Source organism: Meleagris gallopavo, chromosome 5, assembly GCF_000146605.3.
Source record: "Meleagris gallopavo isolate NT-WF06-2002-E0010 breed Aviagen turkey brand Nicholas breeding stock chromosome 5, Turkey_5.1, whole genome shotgun sequence".
NCBI classification, from domain to species: Eukaryota; Metazoa; Chordata; class Aves; order Galliformes; family Phasianidae; genus Meleagris; species Meleagris gallopavo.
In genome coordinates, this window is record NC_015015.2 from 15,808,855 (window position 1) to 15,829,254 (window position 20,400).

Below are 20,400 nucleotides of genomic sequence, written 5' to 3' on the forward strand. Positions count from 1 at the left end.
AGTATTGACAGAGGCCTGGGGAAAGATCAGAAGAATCACTACTATGAATGTGGGTCCAAGGAGTAGATTGAGTACAACTGAATCCCCAAGAAGCGATGCATCTGGAAATGATTTCCCAATATCCAGTAGCGACTCAATGCTTAAAAATGGAACAGGCAAATGGAAAATTGATTTAATCTCTTTGGGAGTGGTTGTGGGGGACCATACAGCAACCCCACCCATTTGATTGGAGCGACAGAATGGTGACATGGAAGTAAACATATAGAGGGGCATCATTTGAGAGATTCAACTAGACGAAAGACGTTTCACTAAATTCAACTTAGAAGTATGTACTTTGGGAATGCAATCCAGACTGTCATCTGGGGCACCTTTAAATCTTATAGGAGACATCATAATGCTCCTGGAAGCAGTCCAGACAAAATAAGGTACTGATGTAATTCTGGCATTAAACGCAGTTGAAATAATAACAATCTTAAAGGGAAGAGAGAATATTATGATTTGTGGATAAACCACAGAAGAAAGTAAATTACCAGAAAGGAGGCGTTCATAGCTTTACTCTGATCTACAGTTCCAAAAGACAGAATTGATGGGATACCAACCCCATGAGAAAAATAATTTAAATAAAAGCAATTAAAATGGAAAAAGAAAATGCAAAAAGATGACAGGATGATGGATAAATCAATTACATTCTCAATTCCCTCTGCCATTCCCATCCCCAGGCTTCAGTGAGGAAAGAAAAAGTACACCAGGACCAAGTAATTACTCCTTGTTGTCTCATTAGAAAAATCAATCAAACAATCCAACAAACAAATACAAAATCCATGCAGACTGACTAGATCTGGATCACCTGCTCCTTGCCCCAAGGTGCAACAGTTCCTTAAGGTCCAAGAGAGAGATAATAGCTCTTACACACTCTGGCAATACATTGAAGCCATCATAATCAGCAGCAGTTGCTGTAATGGATTATGGGGCTGAGGTCACTTTAATTCACAGGGACATACCCCAATATAAAAAAAAAAAATAGATCGCTGAAAATTATTGCCTTTGGAGACAGGAGAACCTGCTGGTAAATTCGTTTTTAAATTACAACTGGATCCCTACTTTCCTACACAGAGAACTCAGCTGTGGGAAACTGCTGAGGTTCCCTTCACTCTTACCTGCAGCAGCTTCACTTGTCTTCCAGGGCCTTCTGATGAGTACAGTGATCCTCCAAGCACCTTTTGTTGTGCTTTTGTTGGATGAAAAACACTGTTCTCTGTGTGCTGAAGCCTATTCCTGACAATTATCCTAAACCTTCCCTGACTCTAAAATTTACCCTCATCCAAAACACCAACCCTAACACCAAACTGTAAACCAAAGTCAGGTACCTTGGAATGCTGATCTGTAATCTCTATCTGTAATCATTCCCCTAACTCTAGCCCTAATCCTGAATGAGACCCAAATACTAAACTACTTCTAAAACTCCTAACCTAACCCTCATCCAGACACTGACTCACTCCAAATGCTTTCTGGGCTTCAGGTGACGCTTAGAGGACTCTTAAGGGACACCTGCGTGCATTTGGCTTGTCTGAATTTGTCAAGGAGAGCCCTCTGGTGGACACCAAGAGCCTGGATCAGACTTTATAGGCAAACCAGAACTCCGAATGCAGTTTGGATACCAGAGGAGGGAGGACTCTGTGTGTGTTTTGTTGACACATAAGAAAGTGGAAGTGTTTTTGGTAGACCACAAGTGCCTCAGAATGCCAATCCTACATCCTACTATTTATCCTAACCCTAAAAATGTCTGTATTACTAAATGAAACACTAATCCTTGATGTCTAAAACCCAAACCTAAAACCTATTTGTGACCAAGAAACTGACCTATTTCTAGTAATTTTCAAGCGCCTTCTGGTGAGCTCAGTGGCCAAGTGCCTTTGGTGTGTTTTACCTGAATCTGAGAGAGCTGTGAAGTGCACCGGGGCATTTGCAACCATTTTGATTCTCCTCTACAGTCAACAAGAGTCTTGTGATGTGCATCTATGGACTTAGAAGGACTTTTTGTGTTCTAGACATGCTTGTTGGTGTGCTTTCTGGTGCACACCAAGATTTCCAGTATTCTGGGCATGCCAGAAATTTCTGAATGCATTTAAGCAAGCAAACAGAGCCTTCTGTGTGTCTTTCACTGACATTAAAGAATCTCTAGTGCTCCCCAGATGCCATTAAATGTAAAGCCTAATTCTGACATTTACCTTAAGCCTAAATTGATCCTAAAACTTACCCTAAACCTAAAAGCAAACATAAATCATGACCCTACATTTTAACCCAAACTCTAATCCTAACCCTGAACTTCAACTACAAAGCCTAACCAAAGTCTGTCAGGGCCCTTCTGGATAGCAGCACAGCTCTCTGGTAAGTCAGCCATTCCTCCATTTTATGTCATGTACTGTAAACGTAAACGTACTGAGGGTGCACTCTACCCTATTTTCCAGCTCATTAACAAAAATTAATGCCAAGGCCAAGGCTCAGCTGAGGCCAAGAGTTAGGAGTGGAAAAAAATGACAAATCCTAGGAGTTCCATTGTTGCTGGGCTGCAAAAAATTTTCATCCCAAAGATTTTTCCCCTATGTTATCACCATGTGTGTCAGCCAAGGCTCAGCTAAATCTGGAGTTAGGATCCAAAAACGTTCCTGTATTAGAGGCTTCCCCAGAGTCCTTGTTTTACCCGTTGATCTAAGCCAGAGTGATCATTTTGCTTTTCAGTACACCCGGATGTCCTCCACATGCCCCAGGGCCCTCAGAGTGCCTTTTTGTGTCCCCCTTAGAACCTCCACACACCTTCAGAGCTGCAGTGGGATTGGTGAGTAGATGATGATCTCTGTACCTCATCTTTTCTTCCAAGTCCTTTGTTTGTAGTGCAGAACCTCTTATCTTCACTGTAACAGGAAAAGCTGAGTGGAAGTCGATGGCTCTATTCTAAAGCTACAGTTGATTTGTAGACTTTTATGATGTACAGTGCACATTTCACTGCTCATTCGCTACAAGAATCTCTCAGCTGACTTCTCAGGAGCAGAACTAAGGATGATATTTGTTCAGAGACGCATATTACAAATACTAAATAGCACAGCATAGGAAGCTTATACATGGCTCATCACTACACAAAGTAAACAAGTCAATCAATGAATAAAGAAACTCTGAAAAAAGCAGTGAGATTGAGTGGTATTTTTTTCCTGGCATCTGAGGATGCCTGGTGTTGTAACAAATAGGATATTCTGGAGAGCAATGATGAGAGAAACATTTAAGATGTTATTCAATTGTACATAACTATTATACTCCAGGCATAATTTGTAGTTTATTATTATTATTTAAGTGCATTATTTGGGGCACTGAGCTAAGTCAAAATCCTGCGTATTTTTCAATGACTTCAAATAGGAAAGCATTATATTAAGCATTAAACCATACACAAGAGGAGTATCTAAAAAAAACAAACAAACAACCAACAACCAACTGATCAGAGGAGACTCTGGCATGAAATTAAGTGTGTCCAGTTGCACCAGTCCATAATCTGACTTGAGCACATGCTCAGAATTGCTTCTTGGCCACATTTACTCAGACACAGTTACAAAACATTCCTCCCTGATATAGCAATCCAGCTCCTGCTGGCCTTACTCACTTGTAATATATCTGAATCAAAATATCTGGAAAGACCAAAAGAAAAATTCAGATAACTTCATATCTACTGCAATCTGATCCTTCCATTGTTATCCATTTTATTCTTCCTTAGAGTCCTTCATTGCTCCTGCTCTTAGCCTTGCTGGGGATGTAAAGATGCGGCAGATTGTGAATGGTACCATCAAGCCTTGTCTTCCTATTTGTGGAGGTAGGCATCAAGCCAGAGCTCTCCTGAATTCTTCAAAGAGCTGAGAGAAAAAGAATGAGAACATTATGTCAAGTTTCTTAGGGGGGATGTTTCTGGAGACAAGGGAAACAAGGATTTCCACTTGTTCTTGCAAAAATGAATGTCAGCCTTTTTCTTAGAACTCCTACCTCTCCTACATCCTTCTGCATTTTTGTCTGCAGTGTGTTAACTGTTACTTACTGCACAATGTCTGCAAAGGCGGTGAGCAACGGCTTGCATTGGTACTCAATGCCGTGTTTGGCACACAAGGATTTCACCAGTGGAGCCACCTTCCAGTAGTTGTGTCTTGGCATTGTAGGGAATAAGCTGTGAATAGGAGACAAGTTCTCTTCCAGCGCCCCATCAGAAATTTTATCTTTTACAAGTTCCTGTTCATTATCACTTCCTAAGAATCTCATAGCCCACACAAAACAAGACTTGTTGCTGCTCCTGTATTTCCCCATGGCGTGCCTTTAGCACAAGGAACTTAATATTTTCCTGCTTCCCCCTTTTCCTTATTTTTGTACTTCAATCTCTAGCACCTCTGAAGCAAGGTTTCTCCAAATTAAGTGATACTGTAAATTAGAAGAATCTACTTTTGTCCACTTTTCTCCAGAAGTAATTATCTTCACAGCTAGTCAGCACAGGAATGGAAATGACTCTATCCTTCAGTTTCATCTCAGTTTCGTGAATAATAGTGTTAGTAGTTGATATAGGTAGACCTAAACCACTGCATCAGATTATAAACAGGGTGCTTTGGAACATACATTTAAGCTTCTGCTTTGGACAGACATTGCTGCTACTGAGTTATTTAACATATCACATCCATATTCAGTTTTCCAACTTCCTGCAGTGAAGGTTTTGAATTAACACTATGATGGTCTTTATAATTTTCAGTCTCTAAGACAAATTCACTGGTGTCTACAACTAATTGTAGGATTCAGTGCAAAGAAGGGGGGGGGAAGGAAGAAAGAAAAAATTTTAAGGGTATATACTCACTGATGTTCAATCTGAAAGTTCAGATGCCCAGTAAACCAGTCATTGAACAGAGACTGCTCAACATTACATGTTGCCTGGAGCTGGGAAAGGGAAGAAGAACAGCTAAAATCAATACAGATTGGTGCCTTTCATTTGTCTTAAGAGCATGCTCATTTTATTCTATTATTTTATTTTAGCCTAAACTGAGCTACTCACAAGGCAGGAATCATATTCCTCCTTCAGCTTTGTGGACCAGCAGTATTATATAGACTGGATAACATGGATCATGGTAAAACAAGGAGCTGGCTCTGTGCTCCTGTGAACGTGTGTGAACAGACAGTGAAATGTTTATCCTCAAACCTATGTCTGCAGAAAGAGCAGGTGCCTCTGTGATAGTTTTACTGCTGGACTGCAATGAGTTACTGTGCAAAGAGGAGACACCACACTGACATTCCACTGGTGCAAAGGAGCTCAGTCTGAGCAGGACACAAACTTTCATCTCTGCAGAAGGGAAAAATGTTCAAGACAGAATATTACAGTAAATAAGGAAGGGGGTATGTTTAAGAAAGAGCTGAGGCCTGTATTTGATTTTAAATGGCTCATGAGTATGCCATTGCCGTTCTCCTTTACCATTACTATAACTGTATCCTATTTTCATAGAAACATTTCAGTCAGAAAAGACTCTAAGTTGATCAAGACCACCACCTACCTAACTACCAAATCCACTGCTAAACCATGTCCACGTGCCTCTTAAGTACCTTCAGGGATGGGAACTCTACCAATTCCCCAGGTAGCCTGCTGTAATGATTAAGGCGTCCTTTCCATGAAGAATGTTTTCCTTTTATACAATCTAAGTGTCCCCTACTGCAAGTAGAGGCTGTTTCCTCATATCCTATCACTTGTTACTTGAGAAAAGAGACTGATACCCACCTCACTACATCCTCCCCTCAAGTAGTTGCAGATACTGATAAGTTCTCCCCCAGCCTCTTTGTCTCCAGACTAAACAACCCCAGTTCCCTCTGCTGCTCCTCATATGTGGTTTCCTGGTCCCTTCATCAGCTTTTGCTCTTCTGAGCACCTTCCAGTAACTCCATATCTTTCTTGTAATAATCCTATTAATCTTCACCTCCAAGTTACCAGTGGGTTTCACCCTTAATGCAATACAGCAGTTTCTTTTCTTGTCGTTGGAATTTGCACCAGTATGGCCACAATTACTGAGTACATGTTTTACCTGGGTAGACACCCAGTCCAAATTCTTGTCGTAGTAAATATCCATTGGAATATGGTTCATCTGTGAAACCCAGACAAACCAACTGCTCTCCAGCATCCTGTGCAATCAGACAAGAGGTCAGAATTCAGTAACAGATAAGGAAGTCAATGATGAGCCACCAAAGTGACAGCATAGGCCAGACTTGGGGATAGATGTTAGAACACCAGATTTTCCTATCCAGCACCTGGACAAAACTTAAGTTATTATGGATTTCATAAGGAGTTATGAAACTTCCACATGAAACTAGAAGCAGAGCCTATTTCCAAAGCACTTAACAGTATGTAAGGTATTTCTCAACTTGATTATCATTCACTGAAGTCTTTGCTTTCACAGCTAGTGAGGCAGCACAAAACTGGAGTTAACGATTAAGCAGTTTTAGTTTAACTTCAAATTATAAGAAGGAATAAGAGGAAAAATAAGGAAGAGGAAGAGAAACATAGGCAGACAGATTAAAAGAACACACAAAGGAAAACTAAATAAACTTCTAAAGAGATATTACCTGAATATAAAGTAATATGCTAGGAGACTCTTCATTTCTAATAGTGATCCATAAGTAAAAAAGAATCTGATATAGAAGGTCAGCATACAGGCCAAGTCCTTCCAAAACCAAAGACAACAAAAGAGAAAATCATTAGATATTGCATTTCTTTTCTAAACATCATATGTACAGGATAAATTTCTGTATTTAATTTCTGTTGGTTTTTGCTGTGTGTTTTTTTTTCCCCCCATAGAATGACTGATCTAAGGAAATCCAAATTAAAAGAAGCTAGCAGTTTCTTTACACAGCTTGCTATAATTGAATTTGAACAATCAGTCCTAGTAAGTGGATTAATTTATTAGCAAATAGTTAAGCATTCAAAAACACAGCTTTAAGACTTGTACCAAATCACTGACTGTGGCCCCTCCAGTGAGTAGCATGCTAGACAAACTACTTCGTTTTGCCTAAAAGTTGGTCTGTTGTTCTGTACTCATAACACATGCAAGAGAAAGAAGACTGAAGCATAAGCACTGGCTGCCTGGCATGGGAAACAATGCCAAATGCATTCACACTGCTGACAAATCAAGCATAACAGTTCCTATAAATCCACATTCCTCTGTTTCTGACCAGTATGGACACACAATTAATGATTTTGCAAGAGATGCAAAGCAGTGCAAGCCAAATAGCCTGTTGCTCTTGCCTTTATCATCAAAGTAGGGAACAATGTGATTAGCAGAAAGTATTCAGAGCCACTGAAAGAGCTGCACCAAATTGACTGCAGAATTATGCCCAATAGAAAAGCATACTGTGTCATGCCTGAGCTCTGAGGAGAAGGACTGGAAGCCCACAGCTAACCCCTTGGTTGCACAAGCAGCAGTACTTACCACCCAGTACCTTTTCGTGTATGCAATATAAAATGTGTGGCAGTGGAAGTAGGTGGGAAAGAGGAGTGGAGGAAGAGCTGTAATGGAGAATGCATCATCACTGGTGAATCGTGCTGCTTTGCAACAAGAATAAAGCTTTGCTAAGATGGGAGAAGGGTGCAGAAATGAGAACCTGGAGATCAGGGCAATGATAGTGAAGAAGTGAGATCTCTGAATTTTTTTCCTTTGTTCTGCTTGTGCACTTTAATAGCCATATAATATATAGCTGACGTAAGCAGTCCTTAGAACACTCACCTCACTCTTCCAGATAACTTCTCTAAATAATCAGTTAAGAGTATTTCTCCTTTTCTCTCTACAATTTTAACATGACCTAAGATAAACATTCCCCACAACAAATAGGGTAAGTGGAACAAATGTAAGCCAGTTGGTTATAAATATATTAATTTGGTCAAGAATTGTACAGAAACCTGATCTCACACAGAATCGTTGGCAAATCAGGAGTTCAGAGCATGATGTCAGAGCAGGTTATTCAGGATTATATCCAGTTAGGTCTTCAAGCTCTCCAAAAATTAGACTCAGACTGATTGTGTTCTATGATGCAGCCACCCTTAGCTCTGCTCAAGCCCTGCAGATCAGAAGTAATATCTACAAGCCCCATTAGTTTTCCTCATGATATCACAGGAAAATGAAAATACTCACTGAAGAAGAAATATTTGTGCTGGTGATTGTATGGCATGTATTTTTTCTTTTTGATCCCAAGCTGTGAAAATAAACAATAGAATATTGAGTGGAAATTAAGCAACCTGTATGGTTAACTTGCCATTTCCCAGCCTCTTCAACAGGAGTTATTCTGGCACACTTCCCACAGCCCTCATTATTACTGTCTCCCTCTTGTGTACCTGCCCTATTATTTACAAACCAAACATGCCTTTTCTATAAATCCCATTTCAGATAGCTTCCTTAATACTTTATAGCTCTGTAAAGTCCTTCAGAGATGAGCAGTTAAGCAAGCTTCTTTTTCAGTAGGAGAAAAGTGAAATGCAATTGCTGAAAAGTAGTTCTAAATACATTTATGTCAAACCAAAACAGAAGTACCAGCCCATAGGAAGGACAAAGCACTTGCACTGATACACAGTAGGAAATAAAACTGCTGTCACAGATACCACCATAATCTGTGTTGAAGAGGAATAATGTAGTAAAATTATACAAGAATGTTTTATCTGCTAAAAGATGGCGTGATTCGTAAGTGTAAGAGTTATGATAAAAACTGAGTGAATAAAAGTGAATTTCAACTGTTTGATTTCTTTGCTCGTGTATTCCTGCTAAGTTCATAATTTAGTGCAACCTTAGATACTTCAAATCTACGTTGTACTATTAGTCAAAAAATAGTCAAGTTTTCCCTTTGTGTACATTATCTATTTTCTTATTTAATTCTATATACTTAAGTATATAGAATTTGCTTCACGCTGGCAAAGGTATTTTTAAAAGAAAACTCATTCACTGCTCATAGCTATTTCAGCAAGGCCTCAAAAAGCAACAAAGTTATGCAGTGAAGGGCTGTAGCATTGACTCAGGTTATTGCTTCTAGTGATGGCCCATCAGCACAAGCAGAAAACATCTTATGTGGACAAATGACATCTGCCCTAACCAGTCCTAGAGAGCAACAAGAAGAGCTACTGGTTCTTTAGCCCTGATGTGCCAGCTGCCAGTCATATCAGGCAAGCATGCCAGCAGCCTGTATCTCTAAGCCTCAGACATTAGCATCAAGTAATAATCCCATGTAGACATGCTTGATATTAATCTTTACAGATCACTAATAATCATTAATTGCTGAATTATTATACAATCCACTAGGCCATTAAGTTGCTATAGCCATTAGCAGTCCTTTTTCTGTTGGGAAATGCACTTGTCTAGTTTGTTTGAAATGACTTATCAACAGTTTAAGTGATTTTTAATGAACATAATAAAAACTGTGACCTGTTCAGAAAGGCTGAAGGAGACAGAAAACAACATTTTCTCAGAAACTATAACCACACCTTAGCTTTAGATATTTTTGATATAATGTGCTTTTGGTTGGTCCTTCCCAGCTCCTAGTACATGGCTGCACGCACACACAGACATACTGACCTCCACAGAGAATTTCTTCCCCAAAGTAAATAAGAAAGGGTGCATGTCAATGTCAGGATCTTTCCGGAAGCAGTTGGGTTTGGAATGGTGTCGAGAATGCAAAAGAGTCCACCATTTGGCTGATGCCCCCTGTGTATGTGAAGAACAGAGTATGATAGCTACAGTGTTCTCAATGCCAAACCCTCATTAATTCCCCTTCTTCACCCAGTGCTGAACACTGTCTTCAGGGCACACACACTTTTGCAGGAAGATCATCAAATCTAGAAAGTTATTCTGTGGTCAGTTACTTACAATCAAATGGCACATCACGAACTTGTGTAGCAGGTGGTTCCACTTTGTCTTCCTGAAGACTGAAAGATGTCCTAAATCATGTTGTAACCATGAAGCCTGGACCTGAAAGGGAGAAAAGGAAAGTCTGGGAGTGGTACAAAAGAAGAATAAAGACCAGAACAATGAAATAGCTATTATTTACTTTGAGATATCAAGATCTATTAGTTGGACACTTCTACAAAGCCATAGTCAGAAAGGAACTATGAAATTCTGATACTCTTAATTTCCACACAAGACTCTTGTCTTTAAACTGGAGAGAAATGGATTTGACAGATAGCCCATGTAGTGGATAAGTAATTGGCTCAAAGTAACACTCAAAGAATTACAGTTGCTCCATAGCTCAACATCCAGGCGGAGACAAGTGGCAAGCCGTGTCTCTCAGTAAGGCAAGGTGATTGTTCCACTCTCCCCTGTCTTTCTGACGTCCCACCCTCAACAAAAGAAGGGCTTGGACCTGTTGGAGGGGATCTAGAGGAGGGCTATGAGGATGATCAAAGGGATGAAGTACCTCTCCTACAAAGGAGACAATTTTTTTTCAGCCTGGAAAATAAAGGCTTCAGGGAGACTCTGTAGCAGAGTTCTAGTACTTAAAAGGAGACTACAAGAAAGATGAGGAGAGACTCTATCATAGTGTGTACCAATAGGACAAGGAGTAACAGTCTTATACTAAAAGGGTAAATTCAGGTTAGACATTAGGTAGAAATTCTTTACTATGAGAATGGTGAGGCGCTGAAACAAGTTGCCCAGAGAAGCTGTGGAATGATGCTTTGAGCAACCTGATCTAATAAAAGGTGTTCCTGCTCATGGCAGAGGGTCTGGAAGTGGATGATTTTTAAAGTTTCTTCCAATCCTAACCATTCTATAATTCTGTGAATACATCTTCAACAAAAAAACTTAACAGATTAGGCATACTGGAACCTCTCCACACGCAGAATTTCCTCTTTCTACCTTCTGTTAAGAAAGGCCATATACAGGATGTCTTCTAAAACCAAGAAGAGCTATGCCAAGCAAGGTAACAGATAACTGAATACTGCAATGGTATATGTATGAAAGTTGACAGAAGTGCATGTGTACATGCTGTGGACTCTGTTGCTTACCTGGGAAATGGTCAGCACCAGCATAGAGACAATAAAGGGCACTAAGGATGTCCCGAAGTAAAAGAGAATGAGCCAGGCAGCAGTATCCAATAGGAGAATGTGAGCAAGGTGCAGGAAGAAGAAGAGTTTATTCGGCTCCAGAAGTCCCATTTTCTCAACAGAGGCACGCAGTTCACGGAAGTCTTTTACCAGCATTTTCTGTGGGAAGCACGAGTGTTACACATTTCTTGCTCTCAGAGTATAGCACTGCAACCTCAAAAGACCACCCCTCTGGTGCTTCGTTTGTCATCTCTCTGGCAGGTAACAGGGTTTATTCAAGAGATGTCTAAGATTGTACTATCTTCTAGATGTTACTGGTTCACGATCACCAGAGCCCAGCACTACTCAGACATTGTCAGAAAATAGAGAAGGCATGTAGATGAGATTGACATATAGCACCTCTCCTCAGAGTATCAAACTGGAGGGGAAAATGTGTGCGTGTGTGTCAAGCACCCAGCAGAATGCATACTAAACATATATGAACACAGCATACCATGCTCGTGGCAGCCATTTGGATGAAATTATTCCTCTTCTTCCACTACCACTTCCAATAGATCAAGGTATGCTTTCACTTTACTGTTCCCAAAATTAAAAGGGGAAGGCCAAGTATCTGTGCAAAAAATGGCACTTACAGTCCAGCTGGCTTTGTACTTATGACCATGGAGGGTGGATCATGGAACAGACGACTACAGCATAGGTGATCGACAAACCTATCTAGTTCTTTGACAGCTCAGCAGGTACCTCCCAAATTTGATTTCTGCCTTAATGAAGTCCAACCTAAAGAACCCTGCCAACCTAGTTTCATAATCATTTCTGGGAAACAGAGTTGCAAGCAGTAAGGCACATGAACGCTCTAGTACAGGCCAGCTCTAAGAAATAGGCAAAGCATGGCCACAGTCATGGCCCAAAGGAATAGGAAACAGACTCGGACATAAGGAAGCAATTATGTCCATACAACCCCAAGGACAATTGTATTCCAAGACTACTTCTGTTATATTGTCTGCACCTCTCTCCTTTCTTTGACATGCAAGATTAGTTATTTTCACACTGCCATCGTTAGTGCTTCTGTGGATGATTATGCGTTTTGAACTTGAGACTACTACTGAAGGCTGTCTATGAAGGAAATGAATTAAGTTTCACAGTCTGTACTGTAAAGGCTAATACACTACCTGCATTCTCTCCCTGCAAATACCTACAGCAGAAAGGAATAGAGTCTGAAGAGAACTCCTGAGTTGTTGGTTAGCTCTTTCTCAAATTAACAGAAAGAAGAGGAGTTAATTAATATTCATGAGAGACAAGGCTCTAATTTATATAGCTGCTGTGATAAGAAAAAAGCTTAGAAATGACATTTTCAGCCACCTAACATGAATTCAGACCAATACTCATGTACTATTTCTAAATAATTTAAAAAAAAATCCCATTGTTTTAGAAGCTACACTGATACAGAAAAATAAGTTCTAATCTCAGAATATTTGTCTTTGACTTATGAGGATGGACTTACATTTTTAGTGGGCTCAATACTGGGTTGATCTGGTGCCAGCTCCCCTATCTGCAGTGGCTTCAAGTACTTGTTCACCAGGAACTTGTCAACATGGAATGCTACAAAAGCATCCTACAAATGCAGAAGAGTTGGAGATTAAAAAAAAAAAAACAAAAACAAAAAAACCACAGTGTTACTACCCTCAATCTGCCATGCAGGCTAAAACATTCACTTGGAGGAACCACAATGACAAAGACTGCTGGTTTACCTTTCTACCTCCTCCTTTTTTGACCTTCCATGCCCCCCTCCCCAGTCACCTTTGCACTACACGCTTTTAAAGTGAGATCTCATTTCAGCTGGTAAACTGAGGATGTCTGATTTCCATGACTGCAATTACTCAGTTGTTATGAATATGCGAGCTGTGGTGCTTCTTGTTCACAGGCATGAGAGATTTTGATCTTTCAGAAATACATCCTTCTCAGTGGCTGCATTCTTACTTTTCCCCAAGTAGACATATAGCATTTACCTGTCAGAGCTCTTGGTGTTCTAAGTAGCCATGGAAAACTAAATTAAAAGTAATACAGGTTCTGAAGGAGGAGGTAGACAGGTGATAGCAATGTGAAGTCTGCTTTAGGAGACAGATCAGAGCAACATTTCAAGCAGCTCCAAGTACAAAATTCCACTCCCAAATTAACTAACACAGCATGTATTTCATAAAAGACCAAGTGATACAAGCAACTTTTTCTTCATACTTTGAGATACTCATACAGAAATGAATGTAAGGATGCAATTCACATGAACAGGCCTGGTTAGGTGTTAACTGATCTTTCACAAAGATATAAGCATGAAAAAACAGCAGTCTGATGGCTTCCAGGCAGGGCTGGGGAGAAAAGGGCAGAAAAGCAAGAGACAACTCCATTAATAGAGCACTTAGGGAGTAGCAGCTGGAGCCCTGAAGGGAATAGGAGTGTACACTTGGACGTGTTACAGCTGAGACTAAGCTGGAAAGTGGTCTGTAGGAGTTAAACTCCTCCATCTGTGGAAAACTGCTTTCATACATCTAAACAAAGGGTTTCAGCTTAGTGCTCTGCTGGCATGCTTTCATTTAAGCCATCTTTCATCTGAATCAATTTTTGCCAGTGTAGCCACACTAGAATTAGTGCTTTACTGCATTCCAGCCCCAGTTTGCTACAGAATCTGTCCCATATTCCAATCTGTCCCATATTCCAAATTTCAGAATAGGTCTTGTCACCTGTTCAACTAATTTTGAGGCCTGTGTGCAACACACTAAGTACTGAATGCACAATCACTACCAGAGGTGAATCTGTGCCAGCAGTTCCCACAGTGGAATTCAGCAATAAACCGCAGTTCTACCAACAAGCAAACAAACAAGCAGCTTCTTTGCAAAACCAACTACAGGAAGGGACACTATTTCATGTTGTTGCACTAAGAGGCATTTTTACAATTGCCAAAATGAAACAAATTTAACTAAATTGTAACTAAATTGTAATCCTAAGAAAAAATCCAGTCTCAAAACAATTACTCCCATTTTCTGTCACTTGATTCCCCTCTTCTATCCTTTGTGAGAAAGAAATCAGCAATGAAAGGAGTCTAATTCACAGATTTGTGCAGTGTGAGCTTTGTTAACATTTTGACGTTAATCATACTCATTTTCCATTCTTCAGATTCCTCTTCTTACTCAAAGCCTTCCACAGTTATCATCCTCCAAGCCTGGACGGTACCATCTCCCAGTCAAACTAAGGGTTTGTTGGGATTTTTTTTTTTTAATTTTTTTTATATTAACTAAGAAGTATGTGGGATTCATACTGTCTCGTAGCACTGCACTGAGTGCTGAAGAGGAATTTCGTACTCTATCAGCAGCATTCAAGTTGTTATTCAGCGTGAAAATAAAGTTTTCTATAAACAATAAAACTCAGGTTCATATATAATCAGGCTACACAGAGAGCAAAGAGTCCACACTATTAACTTGCCTTCCTTCTGTTAAAGGTTGACTAGGGCCAGCACAGCTTGCTCTGTACTTTATTACATGACTCTGCAGCATAGGCATACTTGTACCAAATATTCCAACCAGGCATTTTCCTATTATGGTGCACAGCTTATTTCATATGCACATGTGTGAAGACAGTTGAGTTGGGGTCACACAAAACTGTCTGAAGTCTGTCAGGGCTTATCATTTGGACATGATATCCATTAATAAAATGCAACTCAAATCCTAGAAACAAAGCCACCACTTGGGCTCTTCCAGCAGCCTGAGATGAAAGAAATCTGACAGTACTAACTAAATAAAAGGAACGATAGAAAATATAGAACACAAAGCATTGCTAATTTTCATAACCCTCAAATATCCCATTCATACAGGAGATCCAGGAACTGATAATCTTCCTTGTGTTGCTCTTTCAAAACACAGAGTAAGGAAGCAATCTCATTTGCCAGATCTTTGTGGACATGTTGGTTTATCACTTTTTTCAACATTTCCTACATATGCCAGAGGGCAAGAACTCTAGGGAATGTGCTTAATGTTTTGATGGGCATTCCCACAGATTTCCACGGCATTAAGATAGACAAGAATGGTGCTGATAGATGTTTTTCTTTGTCCACAGACTAACATGCCAGCAGTTGGTATTTAGCAGATGCTTCCAATTTTGTTGATCCAAAGGATCAGAAAGCCCATGGGTTATAACTGTAGAAACTTTTCTGCTTGTGAATGCATGCTGCCTTGCCTTTTCCTACAATTATATGGGATGACACTGAGGAGGGGATACCCATCCTAGAAGGAAAAAGAGCAATCGCCGTAGTTACCTTATGGCTGTTATGGTACCTGAGGCAGCTTCCTCACTTTACCCCAGTTAACCGCTGCAGTTATAGCAGCTGTAAAATAAGATCAAGAGATAAGAGTAGTCCTGAGGACACTGATGAGATATACAGTTACAACCTGATTGCCCCAGGGCTAAGCCTTTTCTTAAGCACCTTCATTCCAAAGGTGTTCAAGGCCAGGTTGGTTGAGGGCCATGGGCAACTTGATATGGTGGAAGATGTCCCTACTCATAGCAGGAAGTTGGAGCTAGATTATCTTTAAGGTCACTTCCAGTCCATTCTATGATTTACCAGTTTCCATAGCATAAGCTGGAAAGCTTGCACATACCAACAGTACCACTGAGCCCGTTGCAGCCCCCCAACCCCCATGAATTCCCAGCACAATCACTCCCCATGCTCTTACAGCATGATGCTGGCCAGGCAGCCAACACACAGCACAAGCTGGTGGTGAGCATCTCTTCCCCATCTTGCTACCTCTCACCGTGACATCCTGCCCAGCGTGGCTGCTGATAAGAAGGGCACCACCCGGGTGCCTCCGGTAGAAGTGGCTGATGTCATACACCTTCCTGTCGATCACCACCCAGCGCTCCTGCAGTGCTGGGCCCCGGCCCGTGCGCTGTGCAACCTCCTCCCAGGTGAACCATCGCATCACGGGTTCGGCCACTGCATTCCCATCCTGCTTCCTGTCCCCATGCTGTGGAGCCATCCTTCTGCTCCTCTCACTGCTCAGCCTCACCCAGCAGCCCCTCCACCCTGTCTCTGTACCGGTATATAAGGGTTGGGACATGCCAACGCAGCCCACACCCACCTCGTTTTCTCACTCCATCTTTCAGGAAATACAAGTGGTGTTGGCAAAGTGACAGCTGCAGGCAGAGCTCCCCTGGGCTTTCCTCTTCCCAACCCCCACTCAACAAATCAATCAATCACTTACTCCTCAAAGTCTCCTCTTTTCAGCCCAGCACCCACACTGCAGTGCAGGCAGGCAAAAACCACCCGTGAACTACCAAGTGTTGAGTGTCAGACCATGCAATTTCTTATTTGTGAGTTTGTTTTGTTCCCAAGACTTCCGATGTTCTTTGTGCAGGGAAAACTTCACTAAGAAAAATACACTTCTGATTAACTCGCTACCTCCCAAAATAATATCCCTCTGCAGTTCTGTTGGGGTATTACATCCCCTTTAGTGAGAAATATGAGTTGCGCAGAATAGGGCAGGAAGGAGGAGGCTTCCGTGGTGCCCCTTGCATTAATAGGACACCTCAGAGCTCTGCACTTTGTGCTTCTGTTACCCTGGGTAACCCTGGGGTGGCAAACACAAACTGTTATGCTAGGTTCTGATGGTAAGCTTTCTCTCCCCTTTTCTCTGTCTTGTAAACTACTGGGAAAAAGATTTCAACTATTAACTTCAGGAAATTAATGTTAATTACAAAACAAAACTTGATTTAGCTTTTCCAAACTTCCTTAAGCAGTCCCAGCAGTCATATTATTCTTTCTTCCAATTTAAAAACAGACTATAAAGTCTTGAAACTATTCTAAAGCCACACCTGAATCAGTGATTTCACTATTCCACATAAAGACAACACTTGTTAAAGCACATATTGGCATCAATCAAGATAGAGGAACACACACCGAGAATTGTTTTCAAATTATGTGACTAAACTAAAAAATCAATTTGTCTGAGTTATCTTTTCATCATTGGCAACATTTCACTTGAACTACCGCCCACACGTCTGTAATATTTCTCACATACCTACTTGTATTTTTCCCATTGCTTTTGAGTCTGCTAGGGTCAGTTCTCACTTGGTAGTAATCCTGCAGTTCAAGTTAGAAAGGTTGATCCAAATAACCTTGAGAGATCTCACAGTTATCACAGCTGAGTTGTTTAAATAGCGTTAATGTCTTTTCTCCTTTAGAAGTACATGTGGAAAGACTAAAGTCAGTTTCTCAGTTTAGCTGCCAATGACAGCCAATAAAAAAGTTTAACAGTCATTACCATTGTGTTTCTTTACTTCTCCCCTTTCGTAGCAGGCAATCAGAAAGCATACTTTCTTGTTCCCGGGCTTTGCCATCCCTCAGTCTTAGTTTTGATACTTTTGGTGGACTAATATTGAGATAAGACACCTCTGGTTCACTGGTACACATCTGTAGGACTACAGCAGGACATGTTTCTTCCAGCATTCCTACTACACTGGATATTGTGGGAAAAAGGAAAGGGGAAAAGGAAAGGGGAAAAGGAAAGGGGAAAAGGAAAGGGAAAGGAAGGGAAAGGAAAGGGAAAGGAAGGGAAAGGAAGGGAAAGGAAGGGGAAAAGGAAAGGGGAAAAGGAAAGGGGAAAAGACCAACCATGATTCATTCATAAACCAGTATCTGGAAACTTCAGAATCGTAGAACCTCCTGAGTTGGAAGGGACCCACAAGGATCATCAGGTCTAACTCCTTGCTTCTTAAACTCTGGCTGCTTGGAGTCCTGCCTGCTGTTTTGAGGAGCCTTTTCCATTCCCGCCACCCTCTGGCAAAGAACCTCAGACCACCCTTACACAACTTGTCCTCTATACCTTTCACCGTCTTTGTGGATGCACTCTAACAGTTTTTATGTCCTCCTGATATTGTGGCACCCAAACAGCATCCTGTGCAGGAGGTGAGGACACGCAGCACAGAGCAGAGCATAGCAGGACAAGCCCTTCCCTTGCCCAGTAGCTGTGCTGGGCCTGGTGCACCCTAGGATATGGATGGCCCTTTGGGTAGCCAGGGAACACTGCTAGCTCACATCAGCTTGCCACCAGCCAGAACAGCTGATCCCCTTCCGTGGGGCTGCTCTCCAGCCTCTTGTCCCTCTTTCTGTACCTATAGCCAGGGTTGCTCTGTTCCAGAGGCAATCTGGCACTTGCTCTTGTTTAACTTCAGCTGGTTGGTAATTACATAAACCTCTAATTTGTCATGATCTCTCTGCAAGGTCCCTCCACCTCTAAGGAGTCAATAGCTCTTCCCAATTTTGTATCATCTGCAAACTTACTTAGTATGTGTTTGAGTCCTACATCCAGATCATTTACAAAAGCATTGAAGAGAACTGTCCCTAAAATGGAGCCCTGTGGAACCCCTCTAGATACCGGCCACCGGCCTGATGTAACCCCATTTACTGTAACTCTATGAGCCTGATTCATCAGCAGCTTTTCACTCATGGCATTATGCTGCATGGTGAATATTTTGTCCAGAAGGATACTGTGAGAACAGTATCAAAACTTGGCTGAAGTCCAAGAAGATGAAATGAACTAGCTTCCCTTGGTGAACCTCATCATAAAAGGAGATTAAATTTGTTAAAAAGAACTTCCCCCTTGTGAATTTGTTTTGACTGCGATTGTCTTCTCTGAGAAGAATTAAGCAGCACTGAGAACCTGGCTGGAACCAGAATATTCAGCAATATCTTAGCTGAAGCTTTAGATTTTAAACATTGCCCCCAAGCACCTAAAGTTGTAGCCAAGCTATTAAGTCCTTTTATAAATGTATATTAAACCCTTAGATAACAGAACCTTTAATTACTCTTGATTGAGCTACATAATCCATTAAGAGAAGGGATTGCCATATGGCTTGTACGACACTCATGATTTTGCCATTATATCAACATGTGCACATTACTGTGATAAAAATGCTGATAACATTTGCTACTGCATCAACTAAGACAATAAAACAATACACTTGGTAACAAAGAGTTAATGAATCTGAACAACAGCCAGCTATTACATGAAATTGCCAGCTACTCCATTTTTTAGTGGATTCTCCTCCTCCAATAAACTAAACTTGGGCATTTCCAGTATTGCAGCTCCTTGTCACATTTTGCAATCTGTCCTTTCACAATAAAAGATCAAGCAGCTAAAAAGATAAGCATCAAATTACGATTTAAGGATCTACCTTCATGACAGGTAGTAGGTTCTCCTATCCTTGATAGGACAAGGAGAAATTGTTTCAAACTAAAAGAGGGGAGATGTAGATTGGATATAAGAAAGAAGTTTTTTTTACAATAAGGGTACTGGTACAGGTTGCCCAGAGGTGGTGGATGCTCCATCCCTGAAGACATTCAAGGCCAGGCCGGATGGGTTCTGAGCACCTGATGAATTAATCTTGTATGCAGGTTAGAAGCTGAACAGAGATTTTTCAAACTAAGCTGTTGTGTATCATGTGTAATTAAGATGCTTACTTACTCCCAGAGGAAGTCTATTTAGTTACCTGTCTGCAGGCCATGGACAGCATGGAGATCTTGAACACCAGAGGAAGATTAACTAGATGAATGTCATCAGTCACGTCTGTAGTCTCCCGTAGCGTGCACAAATGCTGAAAAATTGGTTTAATATTTCCTCTGCTTGATGCATAAGCATTTTCCACATTTGGAAAATGTCCTAGTAAGTAATTCAAGGAGATTAGTGCAGTGTCCTATCTACTAACACCCCATTTGGGGATACGTTCCTTTACCCTGTCAAAAGGGACAACTGATGATATATTTGCAACATTGTACTCTGATAGATACTTTGGTTTGAATAGCAAGAAAAAAGACAGGGTACTGATTTGCCTGATAATCAGTATATGAGATTCAATGCCCCTTTCTCTGTTTTCTACTTTGAACTGCTAGAAAACAGATTGAATGGATTGCGTAGGATTCTTCCTTTGTTATTGTAACTGGGTAAAATCTTTTTGACAGGTTCCTCTTTTGTTACAATTGTGTGGGCAACAGTAATAATTTCAGTAACAGATAACACTCCGAATTTTAACAACACAAGAAACTGAATGATATCAGTTACTTGCCTTGTTAAACACATAATTACATAGTGCTCTGTACATTACATAATAATCAGAGCAGCCAGCCACAACATAGACACCAAAATCTCCATAAACAGAGATCTCTGAAAACAGCACGCAGTGTGCTAACTGAAACAAACAAACAAAAAAGCAGTAATTAAGATCTGTAAGCCAAATCAAAGCATACATAAACTAAAACAAACAAACAAAAAAACAACTTTAAA

General features: G+C 40.8%; 1 protein-coding gene across 1 annotated transcript; it reads right to left on the reverse strand.

Moving 5' to 3' along the window:
* Positions 1–630: 630 nt before the first annotated feature.
* LOC100549516 (acyl-CoA (8-3)-desaturase-like) lies at positions 631–16,181 on the reverse strand. The gene is made up of 12 exons (XM_019615467.2): positions 15,874–16,181; positions 12,579–12,689; positions 11,039–11,236; positions 9,903–10,004; positions 9,612–9,740; positions 8,184–8,244; positions 7,485–7,561; positions 6,622–6,719; positions 6,084–6,180; positions 4,874–4,953; positions 4,076–4,201; positions 631–3,896 (listed from the first exon to the last, which is right to left on the reverse strand). The coding sequence occupies exons 1-12, from the start codon at positions 16,177–16,179 to the stop codon at positions 3,845–3,847; spliced, it is 1,437 nt and encodes a 478-aa protein (XP_019471012.1). The 5' UTR covers positions 16,180–16,181; the 3' UTR covers positions 631–3,844.
* Positions 16,182–20,400: the final 4,219 nt, after the last annotated feature.

Bases quoted from the DNA above. Each gene is read 5' to 3' on its own strand.
- LOC100549516 (XM_019615467.2), bottom strand. From the start codon at position 16,179: ATGTCCCAACCCTTATATACCGGTACAGAGACAGGGTGGAGGGGCTGC. The intron at 9,741-9,902 runs GTAAGTAACTGA...TCACATACACAG, and splicing joins TCGTGATGTGCCATTTGATT to GGGGCATCAGCCAAATGGTG. The intron at 4,954-6,083 runs GTAAAACATGTA...TCCCTTTCCCAG, and splicing joins TGGACTGGGTGTCTACCCAG to CTCCAGGCAACATGTAATGT.